General features: G+C 34.0%; 1 protein-coding gene across 2 annotated transcripts in view; it reads right to left on the bottom strand.

Moving 5' to 3' along the window:
- Positions 1 to 879: 879 nt before the first annotated feature.
- The window catches only part of LOC111060106 (peptide transporter family 2), a 59,312-nt gene continuing 38,145 nt past the window's right edge, over positions 880 to 22,046 (bottom strand). Inside the window, exons 9-17 of one of the 2 annotated variants that reach the window (XM_039430126.1) lie at positions 20,910 to 21,074; positions 18,582 to 18,830; positions 16,576 to 16,830; positions 15,468 to 15,574; positions 10,285 to 10,407; positions 8,817 to 8,919; positions 6,435 to 6,563; positions 3,667 to 3,774; positions 880 to 2,402 (exon numbers count right to left, since the gene is read on the bottom strand). In XM_039430126.1, coding sequence (XP_039286060.1) covers positions 2,178 to 2,402; positions 3,667 to 3,774; positions 6,435 to 6,563; positions 8,817 to 8,919; positions 10,285 to 10,407; positions 15,468 to 15,574; positions 16,576 to 16,830; positions 18,582 to 18,830; positions 20,910 to 21,074 — 1,464 coding nt within the window. In that variant the 3' untranslated portion in view covers positions 880 to 2,177. The remainder of the gene's footprint in view (positions 2,403 to 3,666; positions 3,775 to 6,434; positions 6,564 to 8,816; positions 8,920 to 10,284; positions 10,408 to 15,467; positions 15,575 to 16,575; positions 16,831 to 18,581; positions 18,831 to 20,909; positions 21,075 to 22,046) is intronic. The other variant, XM_039430125.1, reaches the window with a different exon arrangement.

The following is a 22,046-nucleotide window of genomic DNA, read 5'->3' as shown; positions in this document are numbered from 1 at the left end:
AAATTTTGAACTGCTGTGATAGATTTCAGTTGAAAAGTTCTATAGTGAGGTCCATGTTTTAATGGCAGTATTTGATTAACACTGGTGTTGCTATCCTTGTCTATCATCCGACAAAGCAGATAGCGCTAACCTATTCTACCTCCGCAACGTTGCCGGATGATTTTTAAACAATGTAGAAATATAATAAACTAACATAATATTCAATCACAACAAAATGTATCATTAATCATTGAAAGATATATTTCCTTGACGGATAAAATATAATTGATTATTTCAGACAAAAATGGACAGTTGGTATTACATCAGAAATACCAGTTTCAGCTATCCTCTATAAAAGGCCGTAGCAAGGCAGAGGATCGGCAACAATGTTCTCCAATATTTCTTTACTGTCATTATAACGTTGACCTGCTGTTGGTTATTAAATTCTAAGAATCTGTTAACCATGTTTCTCTAATTTTCTTGAGTGTGTAAAAGGTAGGAAAATAATAAACTTAATATCATGAAAGACAATTTCAGTAGAAATAAAATGTTTAGAAAATTTAGAAATTTGTTAATTCTGTTTCTCTAATTTTCTTGAGTGGATAAGAGGTAGGGAAATAATGAACTTAATATAATAAAAGACAATTTTGAATGAAAAAGACTGAGAAATTGTCAAAAAAAACCACTGATTTAACTTTTTTTGACAATTCCTCAGTCTTTTCATTCAATATGAATAATTACCAAAATATCAACTTCTCAACTACACAAAAAGTGAAAGACAATTTTAGTGAAAATGAAATGTTTAGGAAATATAGAAATTTGTTCATTCTGTTCCTCTGATATTCTTGAGTGTGTGAATGAGAGGTAGGAAAATAATAAACTTAATAAAATTAAAGACAGTTTTAGTAAAAATAAAATTTATTAATAGTAGATATATTAATGAATAGACACATACAAATATTTGAATACTGTACAAAAAACATCTTAAAGCCTTGAAACTATTAATAGATTGATTGGTTCACGAGTATGACGAAATTGTTTATGATATGACATAGAAGAAATCGCTCTGATTTGAAAGTTTCAATTTAAAATCATAAGTGTATACAGTGGCATTAACAGCATCAATCTTTCAAACAGAATCAATTTTGATAAAATATTTATAAGGCAAAAAGTTTGTAATTTTTTGGAATTGAGTTGAAAATTTTATGTTTAGTGTTTGACAAACACAATTGGTTTAAAGCAATACAGATAGCGGTATACAAACAAGTTATTCAAAATCCAAAAAAATATTAAAGCTTCAAATGTAACATCTAAAATCAATCAGAAGGAATTTAAAATTTGTAGGCTATGGTACCGAAAATTTATAGAAATAACAATGCTCAATAAATCAATTTACACTGGAAGACATGGAAATGTACTGATGAACAATATTTTGAACTAGAACAATTGAAGAAAGATTTTCAAATCGAGCTAGATTCCATCAAAAATACATCATCAGTTAGTTAATGGAATACATATAATGGTGAACGATTTAATCAAAATAAAATATAAAATATTCTATCTCATTATTTGCTATTACATTGCATATTACCACATTAAACATTTTATTGCACCAAATTTAGGAACTGAAGAAGTTTTGGAATAGCGCCTTTTGTATTTTCATTCCGATATTGTAATTTTTATCTAATGAATAAAGGAGTTAATATTAAATATGTCATTATTTGAATATTTGAGTAAGGTGTATAGATTGTTATTTCTAGAAAACTGAACATGAAAATCTAAGGTAATAGTCTTTAGACACTAAAATACAACATTAAATGAACGAACATAGAATAAACGAATAATTTGAAATGGAAATATACAATAAATGTCGAGATGATTTGTTATAAAAATTTATGAAATTGTCAATTTAAAATTGAAATTTGAAAATTGGAGGTATTATTCTTTAGACACTAAAATACTTCAAATGAACGAACATTGAATAAACAAATAATTTGAAATGAAAATATACAATAAATATCGAAATGATTTTTTATTAAAATTTATGAAATGAGCATTTCTCAAAATTTATTCAAATATTCATTTCATTTCACAATAACAACAAAAAATTGATTTTTTATGGAGATAAATATTAAAATAAGGGACAAAAATAATTGTTTAACAATAAATTATCACAGCAAGATCGTTTCAAAACTAAACTATTCAGTTGAATCAAAGACGGGATTTGTTTGTGATTTTACTCTTTCCATCGGTTTCTCTCCGTTGCTTTCTCTTCTTCTTTCCTCTCTCATTCCACCTTGTTCGTCTCTCTCTTCCTCTTCATCATCTTCTTTTGGTGTCACATATTCGTAGCGCATGGCTAGCAAAGCAAAAACTAGCATAACGAAAACCATTAGGCCCGCAAATAGGAAAAACTGTTTCACCTGAAAACAAAATCAAAGGAAATTAAAAATTGATTGGTAAGTATATTGAAATAAATACAAATAGAATAACATAAAATACCATCAAAACAGCGAATAGAAAGAACTGTTTTACCTGAAAAAAAATCAAAGGGAATGAAAAATTGATTGGGAAATATAATTGAAATAAATACTAATAGATTATCGAATACCATTAGGCTCGGGGAAAGGAAGAACTGTTTTACCTGAAAATAGAAACAAAGGAAATAGAAAATGGATTGGAAAATAGATTGAAATAAATAGAAATCTGATTTTAAATAAATACAAATAGATAAACAAATATTAACAAATAATACCATTGAACCAGCAAATAGAAAGAACTGTTCTACCTGGGAACAATGAGATGAAAAATAATAAAATAGATGATAATCGAATGTAAAACAAAACAAATCATAAATGAAGTAGGTGTCACGAATAAAATGATAATAGAATAAAGATTAGAATCGAATGTAGAAGAAACCAAATTATGAATTAAAATGGTGTAACGGATAAAATATAAAATATGGATCAGAATCGAATGAAAATGAGAACAAATTATGAATGAAAAGAAGGTGTAACGTGTAAAATAATAATAGGAATAATCTTCAAAAATTGGTTTATATAATGAGAGAACAGAAAAAAATAAAAAAATAGATTGGAATCAAATGAAAAATAACAAATTATGGTTGAAACAGGTGTAAGAAATAGATTTGTAATAAAATATAGATCAGAAACGAAAGTAAAAGAAAACAATATATGAATGAAGGACGTGTAACAAATAAAATAATAATAAAATAAAGATCAGAATCGAATGTAAAAAAACAAATTATGAATGAAGGAGGTATAATGGAAAAAAATCATTTATAATATAATAAAGGAGGTGGAACGAGTAGAATAATCCATAATCTAATAAAGGATAGAATCGGCTTATTCACGTACGGGATGGGAAATTCACGGATGACGCATCATCACGTCTCAACTACTGGACTGATAACTTTGAAATTTTGCGTACAGATTCCTTATTTACCGAGGCTGGTTATAGGCTTATTTTGAATCCATCAAAATTTCAGTAGGTCAAGTTTTCAGTTCATCAAGTTTCCTAGCGGAGCCCGGAATAATCTTCAATGTTAGTGTGAAAACAAAAGAGGGTCTATATAATGAGAGAAAAGAAAATAATAGAAAATATACCATATTGATTCACCTTTTTTATCTATACTGTATAATGGGAAGAACATTAATTTTAGCTCACCTGACTATCAAGTCTCAGAAATTCTTCAAAAACGACAACCAACGCATTTCCAAGAGCGTCCGTGAGAAGCCAAAGTGAAGACATCACTGATTTCATACTTTTGGGAGCCTAAAAAACAAAAATAAATAATAATTAATCAATGGAAGAGTAAAATAATAGCTAGCATTCAACTCATATTTTCTAGAAATTGAAAAAATCAAATTTATTTTGCTAAAGTCCACGTTATAATGGCAGTGTTTGGTTAGCAATAGTATTGCTATCCTTGTCTATCATTTAACAAAGCGGATAGCGCTATCTCTTCCTCTCTTTGCTCTGTTGCCAGATCGTCTTTTAACAATGTAGAATTGATAATTAATCAACAAAATATTTCATATCAATTATGAAAATTCATTATAAAATTATTATTGAGAAATATAATTTCATGTAGAACAATGTAGAATTGAACAAAATATCCGAAATCAATTATGAAAATTCATTATGAAATTATTGGAAAATATAATAATTTCTTGCTTGATAATATATAATTGATCATTTTGAACGAGAATGAATAGTTAATATTAGATCAATAAACCTGTATCAGCTACCGTGTATAGAAGGCATTGACAAGACAGAGGTTCGGCAACGTTGTTCTGCTATCTTTCTTTACTGCCATTATAACGTGAGCCTCACTATAGTAATAGTTATTAGTATATCTAGAATGAAAAGTACTTGTCCCTGAGGGAAAAGTTTGAAGTTTGGGAACAATTTTCCTGAGTGAGAAAAAAATATTTTTCACTCATGATATACACAACATTTTTCTTCCACCTACATTTTTATAAAAACTTCAAATAAAATAATTTTTAAAAACTTACGTGACCAAATAATTTGTTACAACATAATCTAAAAATCTGGTGTGGTGCACTCACACAACTTTCCTTGCCGTTATGAAAATTTATCACCTGACGCTAGTGTTCCCGCGCATCTCAAGTTTACTCTTATGAACAAAGATTTGAGCCAGCTGGTGACAGGGCAATAACGCTGGAGACACACGAGGTCTGCTATCTCTTCATAGTGAATCATTTAATAGAATCAACAGTTGCCAACAGTTTGCATTAATTGGATAATTACATTTTTTCAAATTTCGAGCTTATTTTTAATTTTAGATGAAAATGTTACTGAACATTAATTGAGGAGATTTTCATGCCGAATCTTTTCCACTCAAAATTTTTCGTTTAAATTATATCTGAGACCTGATAATTGGAAATCTAAAATCAAACTTTGCATAGATGGGGCGGAGCTCCTGAAATTTTTACAGATATGGGACTTGTGGCAGTTGATATAGCTTGTCGATGAATATTTTAGGTATGAATTTGATCAAAATCGTTGGAGCCATTTTTGAGAAGATCGCGAAAACCCCTGTTTTTGACAACATTTTCGCCATTTTAGCCGCCATCTTGAATTGCATTTGATCGAAATTGTTCGTGTCGGATCCTTATAGTGTAAGGACCTTAAGTTCCAAATTTCAAGTAATTCCGTTAATTGGGAGATGAGATATCGTGTACACAGATGCACATATACTCATACACACACACACACACACCACACACCACACACACACACACACACACACACACACACCACACACACACACACACACTCACACACACACACACACACACACACACACACACACCACACACACACCACACACACACACACACACACACACAACACAACACACACACACACACACCACACACACACAACACACACACCACACACACACACCACAACACACACACACACACACACACACACACACACACACCACACACAACACACACACACCACACACACACACTCACACACACACAACACACACACACACACCCACACACACACACACCACACACACACACACACACACACACACACACACACACACACACACCAACACACACACACAACACACCACACACAACACAACACACACACACACACACCACACACACACACACACACACACACACAACACACACCACACACACACACACACACAACACACACACCACACACACAACACACACACACACACACACTCATACAGACCAATACCCAAAAACCACTTTTTTGGACTCAGGAGACCTTGAAACATATAGAAATTGGGGTACCTTAAATTTTTCTCGGAAAGCAATACTTTCCTTTCCTATGGTAATAGGGCAAGGAAAGTAAAAAGTAAACAGAAACAGCTGGCTTGTAATCACAGTTCTCCGCCGACAGCGCTATTTGTCGGCAAAAGTTGTATCAACAATGGCCGCCACAACTACAGCTATGATGAAGTTCCCGTTTCAAATTTGATTAGTTAATGAGGAATATTCGTTGGCTGCTATTTTGAATAACATGGGATAAGATATTTCATTTTTTAGTTTAGTGATATGAAGTTTGTATTAATTTTAGCATACAAACATAAATTTCATAATTATATTGATCAAATGTCTGGTTGAGGTATTGAATTTAGTTGGTTTAATGACTACTCTACATGCTTCCTCATCTGAGCTTAGACCTTTGAACCTTTTACAATGTAAGTTTTCAAAATATGGATGCTTACCATGTTATTTAAATGGAGTCACTTTTCCTCCCTAGGGAGTTTTTCTGTTTTTTACTACCGAGAGCGGAAACGTGACGCTTTAGTATTATGTTTCAGGGAGTAAAGTAAGTACTTTAGACAGTAGGTGGAGGAAAAATTATTTTACAATGTTAAGTTTTCATGATGAACGTCTAATATTCACCTGTGAGTAGGAAAATTCAAGTCCAGTAATTGAGAACATGATTTCAGCAGCGGTGAGAACCAGGATTTGAGGCAACTGCCAGAGAATATGAACTGTGTTCGGCGAAGTGATTGTATACAGTCTTGTAATCTGCAAAAAATAAATAAATTATAATTCTGAAATTAGATATATAATGAATAAGATGAATCAGTCTCCTTTCTAAGAAATCATCACATGAAATTACACAGCTTTTAGTAAGCTTCACCATAGAGAAAATATAACATGAGAAGATACCCCAAGCTATAGCGCGTTTATGTTTCAAATTTCACTGTCAACTCAAGCCAACAGTCCTAGTAGTTGTTTTTTGTGGAGCTATGTGACGCTGGTAGTCTCTCACACTATGCCGTTCTTACACTCTTACACTCCCAACAACACACTAATAAAAGACAGTATGTGACAGTAATTGGCTTGAGTTAACAAAAATCGGCCCCCATGATATAGCTCGTTTATGTTTCAAATTTCACTGTTAACTCAAGCCGACAGTCCTAGTGGTTGTATTTGTGAAGCTATGTGATGCTGGTAGTCTCTCCTACTGTGCCGTTCTTACACTCTTACACTCCCAACAACACACTAATAAGAGACAGTAGGTTACAGTAATTGGCTTGAGTTAACAAAAATCAGCCCACATGATATAGTGCGTTTATGTTTCAAATTTCACTGTTAACTCAAGCCGACAGTCCTAGTAGTTGTTTTTTGAGAAGCTATGTGACGCTGGTAGTCTCTCAAACTGTGCCGTTCTACACTCTTACACTCCTAACAACACACTAATAAAAGACAGTATGTGACAGTAATTGGCTTGAGTAAGTCACGGGTCGTGAGAACGGGGCTTTAACAAAAATCGGCCCCCATGATATAGCGCGCTTAAGTTTAAAATTTCACTGTTAACTCAAGCTGACTGTCCTAGTAGTTGTTTTTTGAGAAGCTATGTGACGCTGGTAGTCTCTCATACTGTGCCGTTCTCACACTCCCAAAAACACACTAATAGAAGACAGTAGGTTACAGTAATTGGCTTGAGTTAACAAAAATCGGCCCCCATCATATAGTGCGCTTAAGTTTCAAATTCCACTGTTAACTCAAGCTGACAGTCCTAGTAGTTGTTTTTTGAGAAGCTATGTGATGCTGGTAGTCTCTCATACTGTGCCGTTCTTACACTCTTACACTCCCAACAACACACTAATAAAAGACAGTTTGTGACAGTAATTGGCTTGAGTAAGTCACGGGTCGTGAGAACGGGGCATTAACAAAAATCGGCCCCCATGATATAGCGCGCTTAAGTTTAAAATTTCACTGTTAACTCAAGCTGACTGTCCTAGTAGTTTGTTTTTTGTGAAGCTATGTGACGCTGGTAGTCTCTCATACTGTGCCGTTCTTACACTCTCACACTCCCAACAACACACTAATAAATATACAGTGGCCGTCAGTAATTGGCTTGAATTAACCAAAAAATCGGCTTGATATTTGCAACATAAACGACCTATACCATGGTATATCTTCTTATGCTATCTTTCTTCTATGTTTCTCCGTTATATTGGCAGTATTTGATTAACATTGATGTTGCTATCCTTGTTTATCATTAGACAGAACAGATAGCGCTATCCTTTCCTAGCTCCGCAACATAGCCAGATCGTTTTCAAGCATAATAGAAATGTATTCAACAAAATTTTCAATCTCAATTGCGAAAATTTATTATTTAATCACGTGAAAATATATTTCCTAGACGAATAAAATATAATCGATGATTTCAAACAAGAATGAAGAGCTAATAGTACATCGGTATTTGGGTATCGGGTATCCTCTACAGAAGGCAGTGGCAAGGCAGAGCATCGGCAACGATGTTGTCCTATCTTTCTACACTGACATTATAACGTGGACCTCACTATAGGAAATAACCCACGAGAAGTTAACAAATAATAAAAACTCTGACTTCACTGAATTGATTTGTCTACTTTGGTTTCAATATTGATGAATGGTAACCCGTGCTCCACGAGGGGCCAATTGAAAAGTTGACAAACTGAAAACAATCTGGTTGTTCCTTCTCCAATCATTCATAGTTGTTGAGAATGATATTGCAGGTATAAATGTATAAATGAATAAATAGATAAATGAACTTGGAGAATTGAAAATTCATACCTATAACCACCCTCTGTAAATTATCTGTACCTTACCCTCTGTAAGAATCTGTATGCAAAATTTCAAGTTAATCAGTTGAGTAGTAGAGACGTGATGATGCGTCATTTGTGAATTTCCTATACCCTACGTGTATAAGCCAATTCTTTCCCTTATTATATTATAGATAGATGAAAATTTTCTAATAAGACAAGAGGAGTAAGTTAAGTTACTTACCACAGTTGAGTTACTTGTTTTCTCAATCATCAATGTATAAACGCCAGCAAATTCAATATCAATTACATTAGGTAACTCTTTTCCATTCAATTTTATAGTGAACCTGAAATCATAAGCGAAAAAAAACAGAATACAGTACAAGAAGAAGAAGAGACGAAGAAGAAGAAGAGAAGAAGAAGAAGAAGAAAAGAAGAAGAAGAAGAAGAAGAAGAAGAATGATGGAGAAGAAGAAGAAGACAGGAGAAGAAGAAGAAGCAGTAAACAGACAGGAGAAGGAGAAGTCAAAGAAGAATAAGAAGGAGGAGAAGAGGAAAAGTAAGAGGAAGAAGAAGAAGAAAAAGAAGAAGAAGAGTAAGAATTAGAAGAAGTTTACAGATGGAAATTACTGAGATATTGCAATTATTCAAATTATAATGAATAATTATTATTATCAAACGAAAATCCAAATTAAATGCTGTAATTCACCCCGAAGACTTCTGCTACTGCAAATATTGACAACAGGGTAAACAGCTAGATGGAAATTCGATGAGCGCTACTATTCAAAAATAGTTAATAGAATAAAAAATAGGGAATGGAAAATATTCCCGGGCTGACAAATAATTTTTGAATAGTAGCACACTCATCGAATTTCCATCTATCTGTTTACCCTGTTGTCAATATTTGCAGTAGCAGAAGTCTTCGGGGTGAATTACAGGATTTAATTTGTATTTTCGTTTAATAATAATAATAATAATAATCAGAAGAAGGAAACCGAAGGAGAAAGAAGAATAAGTTATATTATAAAATTCAATGCCATGTATATCCAAGAATAATGAGTGATGTTTATAATATAATAAATCATTTCAAAATCACCTCTTCAAATTTCGAAAATCAATTTGCCCAATGGGTGGCCTACACCATCCATTATCCAATGGAAATTTCGTTGTACCAATAATTATTATCATTACCTATACTATCATTCAAGATATTCAACATACAAGCTTGAATGTACCAAATACTATTATATAATGGCTGAGACCATTGAGAAAATATAGCATAATAAGATATCCCATGGTATATTGCGTTTATGTTTCAAATATCACTATTAACTTAAGTCGATAGTAAACATATTCCTTTATCGTCAAGCTATGTGACGCTGGCAGTCTCTCAAAACTGTGCCGTTCTTACACTCTCACCCGGTAAAAGAGTAATAATAGACAGTAGTCGACAGTAATCGGCCTGAGTTGACTTGAAGAGAATCGCCTTGTAATTTGAAACATAAACAAACTGTAGATAATATACAGTGTAGATAATATAACATGGGATATCTTCAGATGCTATCTTTTCTCTATGATAAGATGTTCTTATTGAATTAATAATGATATGAGAAATCACATTAGAATTATAAATATTTAATTATTAATCATATAAATTATTCTATTCATCAAATGAATTAAATCACAATTTAAGCTGTTGAAATTATGCTTACCTTCCATTATTAATGTTTTTGGTATCCACATAACTATCACCGGCCTTCAACACAAATTTGAAAACTGTTTTGGATTCCTTCACGAACTCCAAATCTCCACTCAAATCTGCATTATAAACCACCCTGCGAAAAAATATTTATAGATGTAAAATATTAAAAACTCGATATTTATAAAAACATGGAACTAATAGGAGGAGAGAAAACGAGGAGAAGAAGGCGATGGAATGGAGGAAAGAGAAAGGAAGAACAAGGAGAAGGAGGAGAGAGAAGAATGGAAATAACATGAGGAGAAGAAATTATAGAAAGGTGACTTGAATATTATAGAATTTGAATGTAAAATTTATAAACAACTCAATATTTTTATAAGAAGTTGAAACTAGTAGAAGGAGAGGATATGAGTGGAGAAGGAGGGGCGAGAATGAAGGAAAGAGAAAGAGAAGGAGGAGGGAGAAGAATGGAGATAACAGAAACATAGAAAGTATAGGAAGGGAAGTGAGAGGAATAAAAAGAGGGGAGAAAATGAATGGAAAGCGACGTAGAGGTTGGGAAAAGAAAGAGCAGTGAAGAAAGAAGGAAGACAAGAATGGAAAATAGAGATAAAAAGGTTATAAAGGAGAGAAAAAAGAAGAAAAGATAATAAAATGAAGAGAAGAAGAAAGACAAGAGAGAAAGGAGAGAAAATGTAGAAGAAGGGTAAGAGAGAAAGCAAAGGGAGAGGCAAAGGAAGACAAAAATAGAAAAAGAAAGACCACGTAAGAGAAGAAAGTAGGATGAAAGGAGAGAAATGGTGAAATGGGATGAAGAAGGATAGAGAAGGAAAGAAAGTAATTAAGAAGAGAGAAGGAAAGAAAGTAATTAAGAAGAGAGAAGGAAATAGAAGGAATGGAATTGATAAAAAAATCTCAAAGAAGGACAGGAAAAGAAAGAGAGAGGAGAAGTAAAAATACAAGAAAGGAAAAAGATATAGAGAAAGAAATCGGGATGAAAGTGGAGAAGTGGAAATGAAGAATGAGAAAGAAAGAGTAGGAGGGAGGAAGAAAACGAAATGAGAGACATATATGGAGATATGGAGAGAAAGAAGGTAAGGAAAGTAGAGGAAGAGAGAGGGAAGAATGAGAATAGAAAAGGAGAAGAGAGAAAGAAAGAAAATGAGAGACATTTATGAACAGAAAGAAGGTAAGGAAAGTAGAGGAAGAAGAGAGAAGAAAGAAAAATGGAGAGGAAAGACAACAGAGAAAGGATGGAAAGGGAGAAAGTGAGTAGTGATAAAAGTAGATGTGAAAGGAGAGGAAAAAGGATGGGAAAAGAGAAAACATACTGTCTTTTTTCGTTAGGGCACTTAAAGGGCAATCTAAAAGAGTTCTTAGTTTTTCATTATTAATAATAGAAAACATATATTGTATGCTTAATACTGTTTGAGGATTAAAGCACGAAGGAGCTGTGTAGACTACACGCATTACAAATCAGCCCTCCATTCAACCAGGGGTATGTTAAGGACTGTGATAAATTTGAAGGAACAGGATTGGCAACCCGCATTACAAACACAAATCTATACTTTTTATTAAAGTAAAGAACTGGCTTATACACGTACGGGTTAGGAAATTCACGAATGACGCATCATCATGTCTCAACTACTTTAGTGAAATCCACGTTATAATGGCAGTGGAGAAAGATAGCAGAACAATGCTGCCGATCCCTTGTCTTTTCAATACCTTCTATAGACGGTAACTGATACAGGTTTATTGATGTAATTGTAACCGCCCTTGATGGGGGTTGAAGAAATCTTATTTACTACTTCAAGGGAGTCATGGGAACTGGATAGACATTGTATTACCTAAAGAATTTCTCATTTATTATGTTAATTACTTGAAATTTAAAGAATGAAATATGCAGTACATTTTATCCAAATATTCCTACAGAAACTACCTGCCAATAAGATTCTGCTAACTAGAAATTTTACTACAACAATAGTTTTACTAATTAGGGTCTCGGCCGGGTGAAAATGTTTATTAAGGAGCTAGAATTTTTGGCACTTACCCACAGCTATCACTCCCACCGTAATCCCAAACCACAGGACACTCACGTATATCATAATGCCGGAAAAATAACTTAACTTTTTGCAATACGGTATGGATTTTGATCCGCTTGGTACCTGGGTTGTTTAACGATCCGGACGGAAAACTTCCCCCTCTCCACGTCAGTGTGCCAGAAGGCCTAACTGCTGCTAGTGGAAGAGTCGGTTCTCACGGGATTCGGCAAGCGGGTACTTGCCAGGTCTGCAGTATTCCTCTGTGAAAATATCTACAGGCTACCAAACATCCGCCTTGTCCTTGCCTCGTGGAGCCGCCTCATCCGTGAGAGCTAGCAAGTATCCCTGAATTTGCTGGTTCCCAGAGTCGTTTAGACATAAGTTAGCAGAATCTTATTGTCGCTGCAATAATACTACTTACTCACTAAATGATATTTTCCCACTAAAGTCCAACTACGGAAAGTATGATTCTAATATCAGAGTCTTTTCTCTTGAAAAATCTTAAATCTAAAAACACATGAAAAAAATCAATCAATAAAATAAGAAATCAAATTTTATCCATGTCACATAATATTAACTGTACATTCTCGTTTAAAATAATCAATTATATTAAATTATATTTCTAAATTACACTCACTAAATTATATTTCCCCACTAAAGTCCAACTACGGAAAGTATTATTCTAATATCAGGGTCTTTTCTCTTGAAAAATCTTAAATCAAAAACACATAAAAAAATCAATCAATAAAATAAGAAATCAAATTTTATCCATGTCACATAATATTAACTGTACATTCTCGTTTAAAATAATCAATTATATTTTATTAAGCAAGAAATTATATTTTTCAATAATTTCATAATGTAGACTATTTTCATGATAAGTATGAAATATTTTGTTGAATAATTATTAATTCTACATTGTTAAAAGACGACCTGGCAGCAGAGCAAAGCGAGAAAGATATAGCGCTATCTCCTTTGTTGAATGATAGCCTCTCCACACCTCTAATACAAGGCCGCGGCCTTCAATATTGCAACGTCGCAGTGTATGCCTAGAATCTAATACATGATTGGTGAAAAAGATTTAAAAAAAATCTGGTGTGGTACACTCACACAACTTTCCTTGCTCATATTCGAAACTACGATCAGACTTTTGTATATGTGTATATATAATTGTTTTCAGAGTACTTTTTCCTTTGTGTAAATTGTGAAATTCAATGATTTTTTAGTCGTCATTTTTTTAAAGTCGTCAAAACAGCTGTTCTACAGATGAAATATCTCGACTATGTGTTCTTTTTATGAACTGCTCTACCTACCTACCTCATGCACGAGAAGGAGGTTACAAAGTCCATTTCTCAAGGATGGGGTGGACCCCCCATTAGTTTCCCAGAAAGGAGACTCATGCCAGTTAATAGAGCTGATAAATAACTATACAGAGTATGAATTTGAAAAAAATCGGTCAATTTATTTTGAAAAAATCGTGAAAACATGGTTTTTTAGTAATTATCCGCCATTTTTCTCAAGAATATTACGGAGCTCCTGCAATTTTCCAAGGAAAAAACTCATGTCATTTGATAGGACTTATGAATGGCTTGAATTTGAAGAAAATCGTTAGAGCCGTTTTCGAGAAAACCGTGAAAAACCTGGTTTTTGGTCATTATCCGCCATTTTTCTCAAGAATATTACGGAGCTCATGGAATTTTCCCAGAAATGAGACTCATGCCAGTTGATAGTGCTTATGAATATCTATCTATCCATGGTATGAATTTGAAGTAAATCGTTAGAGCAGTTTTCGAGAAAACGGTGAAAAACATGGATTTTTAGTCATTATCCGCCATTTTTCTCAAGAATATTACGGAGCTCCTGAAATTTTCCCAGAAATGAAACTTATGCCAGTTGATAGAGCTTAAAAATAGTTATCCATGGTATAAATTTGAAGAAAATCGTTGGAGCTGTTTTCGAGAAAACCGTGAAAAACATGGTTTTTTAGTCATTTTCCGCCATTTTTCTCAAGAATATTACGGAGCTCCTAAAATTTTCCCAGAAATGAGACTTATGCTAGTTGATAGGGCTTATAAATAGCTATCCATGATATAAATTTGAAGAAAATCGTTAGAGCCATTTTCGAGAAAAACGTGAAAAACATGGTTTTTTAGTAATTATCCGCCATTTTTTCCGCCATCTTGAATTGAATTTTATTGAATTTCTTATTGTCGGGTCCTCATGGTATAGGGACCTTAAGTTTAAAATTTCAAGTCGATCGGTTGATTAGGAATGGAGTTATCGTGTTCACAGACATACACACACACACACACATACACACACACACATACACACACACACACACATACACACACACACACACACATACACACACACAGACCAATACCCAAAAATCATGTTTTTGGACTCAGGGGACCTTGAAACGTATAGAAAACTTGAAATTGGGCTACCTTAATTTTTTTTGGAAAGCAATACTTTCCTTACCTATGGTAGTAGGGCAAGGAAAGTAAAAATACCAGCTGATCTTTTTCAGTAATCATGTATTAGATTCTAGGTCTACACTGCGATGTTGCAATATCGTAGGCCGCGGCTTTGTATTAGAGGTGGCTATGATGCCAAACACTGCCATTATAACGTGGACCTCACTATAGACTGATTAACTTGAAATTTTGCATAAAGTTTCTTAATTAACCAAAGATGGTTATAGGCCTATTTTAAATTCTTCAAGATTTCAGTTTGTCAAGTTTTTTATTGGACTCTTGCGCAGCACGGGTTACCTGTCAGTCTTCAACAAAACTACGACATACACCTTGAAACATAATAAATATACCATGTCCCTGTCTGTATGGTGAGGCCCACGTTATAGTGGCAATGGAGAAAGATAGAAGAGCAGCTTTGCCGATTCTCTGCAACCCTCATCATCACAAACAGAAACTTCTTCAATAAAACTCCGAATCAGCTTAAATATATTTCATATGAATAAGTATATCTAACTGTGCCTTAGTCTAAGTCTAAGTTTGAGTCCAAGTCTTTATGTCTATCTAAGTCTTAGTCCAAGTCTAAGTTTGAGTCTAAGTCTAAGTTCGATTCTAAGTCTAAGTCTAAGTCCAAGTTCGATTCTAAGTCTAAGTTTGAGTCTAAGTCTAAGTCTAACCTCAGTTGTGGCGCTCCCAGCTCAGACTTTTTTATGACATCGAAGTTGTTTCCAACTTTTATCAAAGACGGCTTTCCATTGGCTTCTCTTAGATAGTAAGTTGTGCTCTGCAAAAAATTAACAGAGATTAACATTTTAATTTTATCAAAATAATAATCTTATTTTATTTTTTCTTCCAAATTTAGGTAATGGCACAGAGTTAAAAAAGTAGGTAAGGCTTCTTCCTTCACTTGTAAATTTACTCCCATTATGAATTTCCATTTTATGTGGATTGAATTGAATTGAATAAACTAGAGACCCCCTGGGTTGAAGAACTCGCTCACGAACTGCTGTATTGATATCTGAGATCCGCAACTTGCAATCACACAGAGTTAGTGAGAATTATTCTTGAAATAGCTGAATATATCTAATAGAATAGTAGCTTCTACCATAGAGTAACAATAGCGTGAGTAGATGTCCCATGGTATAGGGCGTTTATGTCATAACTTTTAATGTTATCTCAAGCCGATTACTGTCGATTATTTCAGATTTTTAATGTTTTGTTGGGGTAAGAGTGTATGAACGGCACAATATGAGAGACTACCAGTGTCACATAGCTTCACGGGAAAGAACTACGTTGACTATGGGCTTGAGATAACAGTAAAAGTTGCGACATAAACGCTCTATACCAAGGGATATTTACTCACGCTATTGTTTATCTATGGTATTATTCAGCTGAAATCATGTGTCGGCGCATAAAGTCTGTCTGTCTGACAGTCTGTGTGATATCTCCCAAATAGCATCAGCTTTTAAAATGAAAGGAAAAGTTAAAGAAAAATAACATGCAATTAATGTCAGCTGACTGAATGAAACAAAAATTTCATTTTATCATGCACTTTCAATGTTATCCTGAAAAAGGACGAAGAAGTGAGTCAATTTTGTTGCCCAACAAACTTGTCCTATAAAAAGGCTCGAAGAATTCGTGTTCAAAATTTGAAGCTGATTGATCAATTATCTATAAAGTTCTTGTTGAACATACAAACAGACAGAAAACGACGTTGCCCTCAGTAAGTCAAAAGTGAGAACTCGCTAACGCTCGTTCATTTGAAACAAATGTAGCCTATCTTACCTGCATCTCAGTGAGACCAATGATGTCCTTCACTTCACCAGTAAATCCAGGACATCCTTTAGCACTCAGACTCACATTATACGATTCAAATCCTGTGATATTCTTGATTGAGTGTAATTGCAGGATGTCAAATTTGTCAACTATTTGATCGTCAATTGGGTTCTTGTTTACGAATTTCATGCCGACATCGCAATCATAACCGTTTATGAGCCTTAGCTGAGCTTCTCCTTTCTGCGGTAAGATGGCGTACGATGGCTGGAAACAAAATTATATTATTTTAATTTTTTATTGATTAATACAAGAGTAAATCATCAAAAATGATAGGGAGAGAACCAGGTAACCTTGTGCTACTCCTCTCCTGAATCCAGATAAGGTTACTCATAGTCCGAAATAAGTCAAGTCTTGTAGTTGTTCACTTCACAACATTTTCAGTTCTTAATTATTTTCACAAAGTAGATTTTTGAATTTGGATGATTCAAAACCAAACATAGAAGAAGAAAAACATTTTTTTGCTGAGGGTGATGTACGCAAACATGAGCTCTACAGTGAGGTCCACGTTACAATGACAGTGTGTGATTAGCATTGGTATTGCTAACCTTGTCTATCATTCAATAAAGCATTCGTGTTTCGAATGGACACGTTAAGCCGTCGGTCCCGGCTGCCTAAAAAACAGTCGTCAGGTCATATCAGAGGCCCTGAAATTGATCAGTTGCGACCTGAAAACTCTGACACCAGACCTGAGCCAGCCAGGTCACACGATATTATTATTATTCAATAAAGCTGATAGCGCTATCTCTTCCTCGCTTTGCTCTGTTGCCAGATCGTCATTTAAAAATGTAATATTAATAATAAATTGAAGAAATATTTCATCTTAATTAAATTCATTAAGAAATAATTGAAAAATATTATTCCTTTCTTAATAAAATATAATTGATTATTGTAAACGAGAATGACCAGTTAATATTACATCAATAAACCTGTATCAGCTACCGTCTATAGAAGGCATTGACAAGACAGAGGATCGGTAACGTTGTTCTCCTATCTTTCTCCACTGTCATTATAACGTGGACCTTACTATAGCCTATCTCATTTTCGAATTTTGATTGAAAATTTGTCAAAAATAGGTTATGATTCGTCAGCACATCCAAACACTGATATGTTTGGTCTCAATATATTTTTGAGAGAAATAGCTTGTAGAAAATTCATCTATAGTGAGGTCCACGTTATAATGGCAGTATTTGATTAACATTGGTGTTGCTTTCCTTGTCTATCACTCGACAAAGCTGATAGCGCTATTCTTTTCCAGCTCCACAACGTTGCCAGATCGTTTTTAACAATGTAGGAATGTAATTGACAATATTCAATCTGAATTATTAAAATGTATTATTATGGAGCTATATGATGCTGCTAGTCCCTCACACTGTGCCGTTCCTACACTCTCACCCGGTCAAAACAGTAGTCAGTATTAATACAGTAATGGAACAGTAATTATAGACAGTGGTTGACAGTAATCAACTTGAAGATTGGAACGTGAACGACCTATATCAAGGCATATCTTCTTATGCAATATTCTCTGTAAGGCTCAACTCACACTCACGCTACTCAGGTCGAGACGAGACTCGACTCTAGTCGAGAGCATGTGTTTTCAAATGGTGACAGTCGCGGAGACTAGAGACGACTGGTCTAAGTGTCACCATTTGGAAACACATGCTCTTGACTAGAGTCGAGTCTTGTCTCGACCTGAGTCGCGTGAGTGTGAGTTTATTTATTTATTTTTTTTTTTGAAACAATTACAAATCCTATCAATATGATCGGGATAGAACAACAGGCATAGCCCAAAACTATCCTGTTCCCAAATTTTGATAAATAATAAAATGTCCGAAAAAATAGGTTATGTTCTTACTGAGGAAAGTTAAAGAGTTGAGCCCAAGGAGACTTCTTAAAAAACAAACATTTATTTTCAACATACTTCTTCTTCCCATGGAATTCAATTCTCGGATTCTCACCTGTATTTTAGTTTCGACTAATCCCGCAATGACGAAGGAGAGCGCCACTAGCAACCCTCCCACCACCAACTTCTGCAGCGAAGTTCGCACAATTCGCAGTTTGGCCAACAGCGGGTAGATGACAATCTCGAAGATGGGGATGAACAGCATGATTAGCACAGGGTTGATGACTTGCATCTGATCCGGCTTAATCGTGAATGCACCCAACTCCCCGTTCATGCGGGTGGCTTGGAAAGTCCAGGTTGTACCCTATTGAGATAAAATCAAGAATTTGAATTCAAGAATCAAGAATGAAATTCAAGAACTAAGAACTTAATTATCCATTGATATCCACAAAATACATGAACATTCATCTATATAATAAGAGAGAGTAGGGTTGTGTTTGTTCGTGTGTTCGTTTGTTCGCATCAAAACATGTCAACTTGTGGATTGCATAACGGAAAAACGGGAATGATTTAGATCTCCTAATTTTGAACATAGATTCTGAAAATATCAATCTCATGCACCTGGAAGACCAAATTTCAATTTTCCTTCTAGATTTTTCAGAATTAATGTTAAAACTTCATTAATAGTACATACGATTTCATAAAAAAACCACCAAATCATATGGTCGGAATTGGATTATACACGTATATACAGGTGTAAAGTAGTATAGGAAAATTATGTTTGACGCATCATCACGTCTGAACTACTGGACTTATTAGCTTGAAATTTTGCATATAGATTCTTGCTTAACCGTGGATGGTTATAAACCTATCTTAAATTCTTCAATATTTGATTACATCAAGTTTTCAATTATTTGTCATGCTTTTAGTTGTTGTTAGGAAGCAGCAGAACATTTCTCTTAAAAGGGAAATTAGAAGATAGGTATGATTGGGGATCCTTTTCGAATGATAAAAACAGGTTTTCCGTCGCACCCAAATTTTTTCTGCCATTTTGAAACCACCATTTTCAATACAACTTTCTTTTTTTAATTGAAAGGTGGTAATATGATACATGATTCCGATACAGGATTTCCAGAGAAAAGGTATGGTGAAAACCGCACATTGATATCTCAAACCTTTCAAAATTTATTCTCATTCATTTCCTTTATTATAGTAGTCTATAGAAAATGTTAGATAAATGGATGATATATCCATCCATCTATCATCTTCTATACTTTAATAGAGGAAAGAACTGGCTTAAAGACGTATACAAACGTGTAGAGGATATGGAAATTATGTTTGACGCATCATCACGTCTGAACTACTGGACTGATTTGCTTGAAATGCTGCTTATAAATTCTTAATCAACCGAGGATTCTTATAGGCCTATTTGCAATTCTTCTGGATTTCATTACGTCAAGTTTTTAAATAGACCCTTGCGAAGCACGGGTTACCTGCTAGTAATGTAATAAAGGAAAGAACTGGCTTATACATGCAGGGGATACAAAATTCACGAATGACGCATCGTCACGTCTGAACTACTCAACCGATCAACTTCAAATTTTGCATATACAGAGTGTTTAAGAACTCCCTACCAACACTCCAGGGCATTGTTCCTGGGTAAAAAACATATCTAAATATCATATTTCAATTTCCGGAAGTCTTCAGTTACTCACACAGTAGCCATTTTGCTTTTTTCACTTATTATTTTTTTTCTAAATAATTATTAAACATACGAATTTGAAACTTTGCACAATCATTTTTAACAACTGGAAAAAGCTAAAAAAAATTATGATAACTTTTCAAATTCATAAAAAGATGGCGGCTATTTAAAATGTTGTTTCTTAAATAAGTCGAAAACCGTTGGTTTTACAAAAACTTTACAAGAATAACTTTTTTCAGTAAATTAAATTGCCTATCGATCTTTGTACCGATCTTTTTGAATTGGACCAATATCAACTGAGATATGGCAGCTTTAGTGGTTGGTCACCCACCTTACATAATATAAACTGGAATGATAATAATTATTGAACTGTACAAGATATGAAAATTGCGATTTAAAAATTCTATCAAGATAATGTTGTATTCTATCTACATGAATTGGCGGAGTTTTGAATATATTAAGGACGTAGAAGGCTGAGATGCTGAGGAGAATATTTGGAAGCTGGGTATAAGAGAATAGTGATACGACATCCGACAGAGATGCACGTGTAATATTCAAGAAATATTAGAGGACTATGAACGGTATAATTATAAGAGACAACGAGAAATATGAATTAATGAGTAATATTAAAGGAATATTAAAGGGTGCATCTATTTTCACTCTTACAATATCATTGTAGTGGTGAGTGATTCTGTACAAATGGATGAATAAAATGAATGAATTTTTATGAAGAATATTCACCTGTTGTTCAAACAGCGACCAGAACAAGATGGTTGGCGAGAATAGTAAAATAATGGACATGACAACTTTGCAGTCTTCAACGAGTCGATTGCTGAATCTGCCCTTGGCATGGTCCAACCAGTGATCTTTCTTCTCACTTGAACATATCTTCTGCTTCAGAGCAAACTGTAATTAAGAAAGAGATGGAAATAGATTAATAAATAATAGTTCATAAGAAGAAATAATAACTCATCAACATGGGTTCATTGGTGAAGAGGATTCATTCGATAATATTTATCAAAATATAGTGAGGTCCACGTTATAATGGCAGTGGAGGAAGATAGGAGAACAACGTTGCCGATCCTCTGTGTTGTCAATGCCTTCTATAGACGGTAGCTGATACAGGTTTATTGATGTAATATTAACTGTTCATTCTCGTTTAAAATAATCAATCATATTTTATTAAGGAAAAAAAATGAATTTTCATAATTAAGGTGAAATATTTTGTTAGTTAATTATTAATTCTACTTTGTTAAAAGACGATCTGGCAAAAGAGAAAAGCGAGAAAGAGATAGCCCTATCCGCATTGTTCAATGATAGACAAGGATAGCAATACCATTGCTAATCAGACACTGCCATTATAACGTGGACGTAACGTTATAGTTGGTGAGACCCTTTATCCAATCAAGCACTGGTCTTCAGGGAGACTACTTATGATACAATAATGCATTATACTTTAGCAACCACTATTCAAGAATTAGGAATGAATGCAAATGGTTGTAATCACTTCAACTCCCACAAGATGAATAAAATTTCAAATAATACATCTGTTGGAGTTTCAAAATTTAAGGAACGATATTGAATTTGATGCTATTGAACTATATAATAGTAGAGAGAGAATTCTTGAAAGATATGTAATGAAAATAATGGATGAGGATAGATACTTGGCTCAGAATTCGCAAAGTTCTCCTTTTTATAAATTGTTTAATCCCGAATATCAACTAGGAGAACAGCTAACGTATGATCTGCCAATTAAAATGATTCGTTGTATGACACAGTACAGAGTATCAAACACGAGTACATTCTTGCACATAAACGGTCAGAGATATCAGCTTGACGGAGAGAAAATTTGCCCTGCCTGTGATTTAGATTTCGAAT

The sequence above is a fragment of the Nilaparvata lugens genome, chromosome 6 (genome assembly GCF_014356525.2).
Source record: "Nilaparvata lugens isolate BPH chromosome 6, ASM1435652v1, whole genome shotgun sequence".
NCBI classification, from domain to species: Eukaryota; Metazoa; Arthropoda; class Insecta; order Hemiptera; family Delphacidae; genus Nilaparvata; species Nilaparvata lugens.
This window is presented reverse-complemented; position numbering and strand designations above follow the sequence as displayed.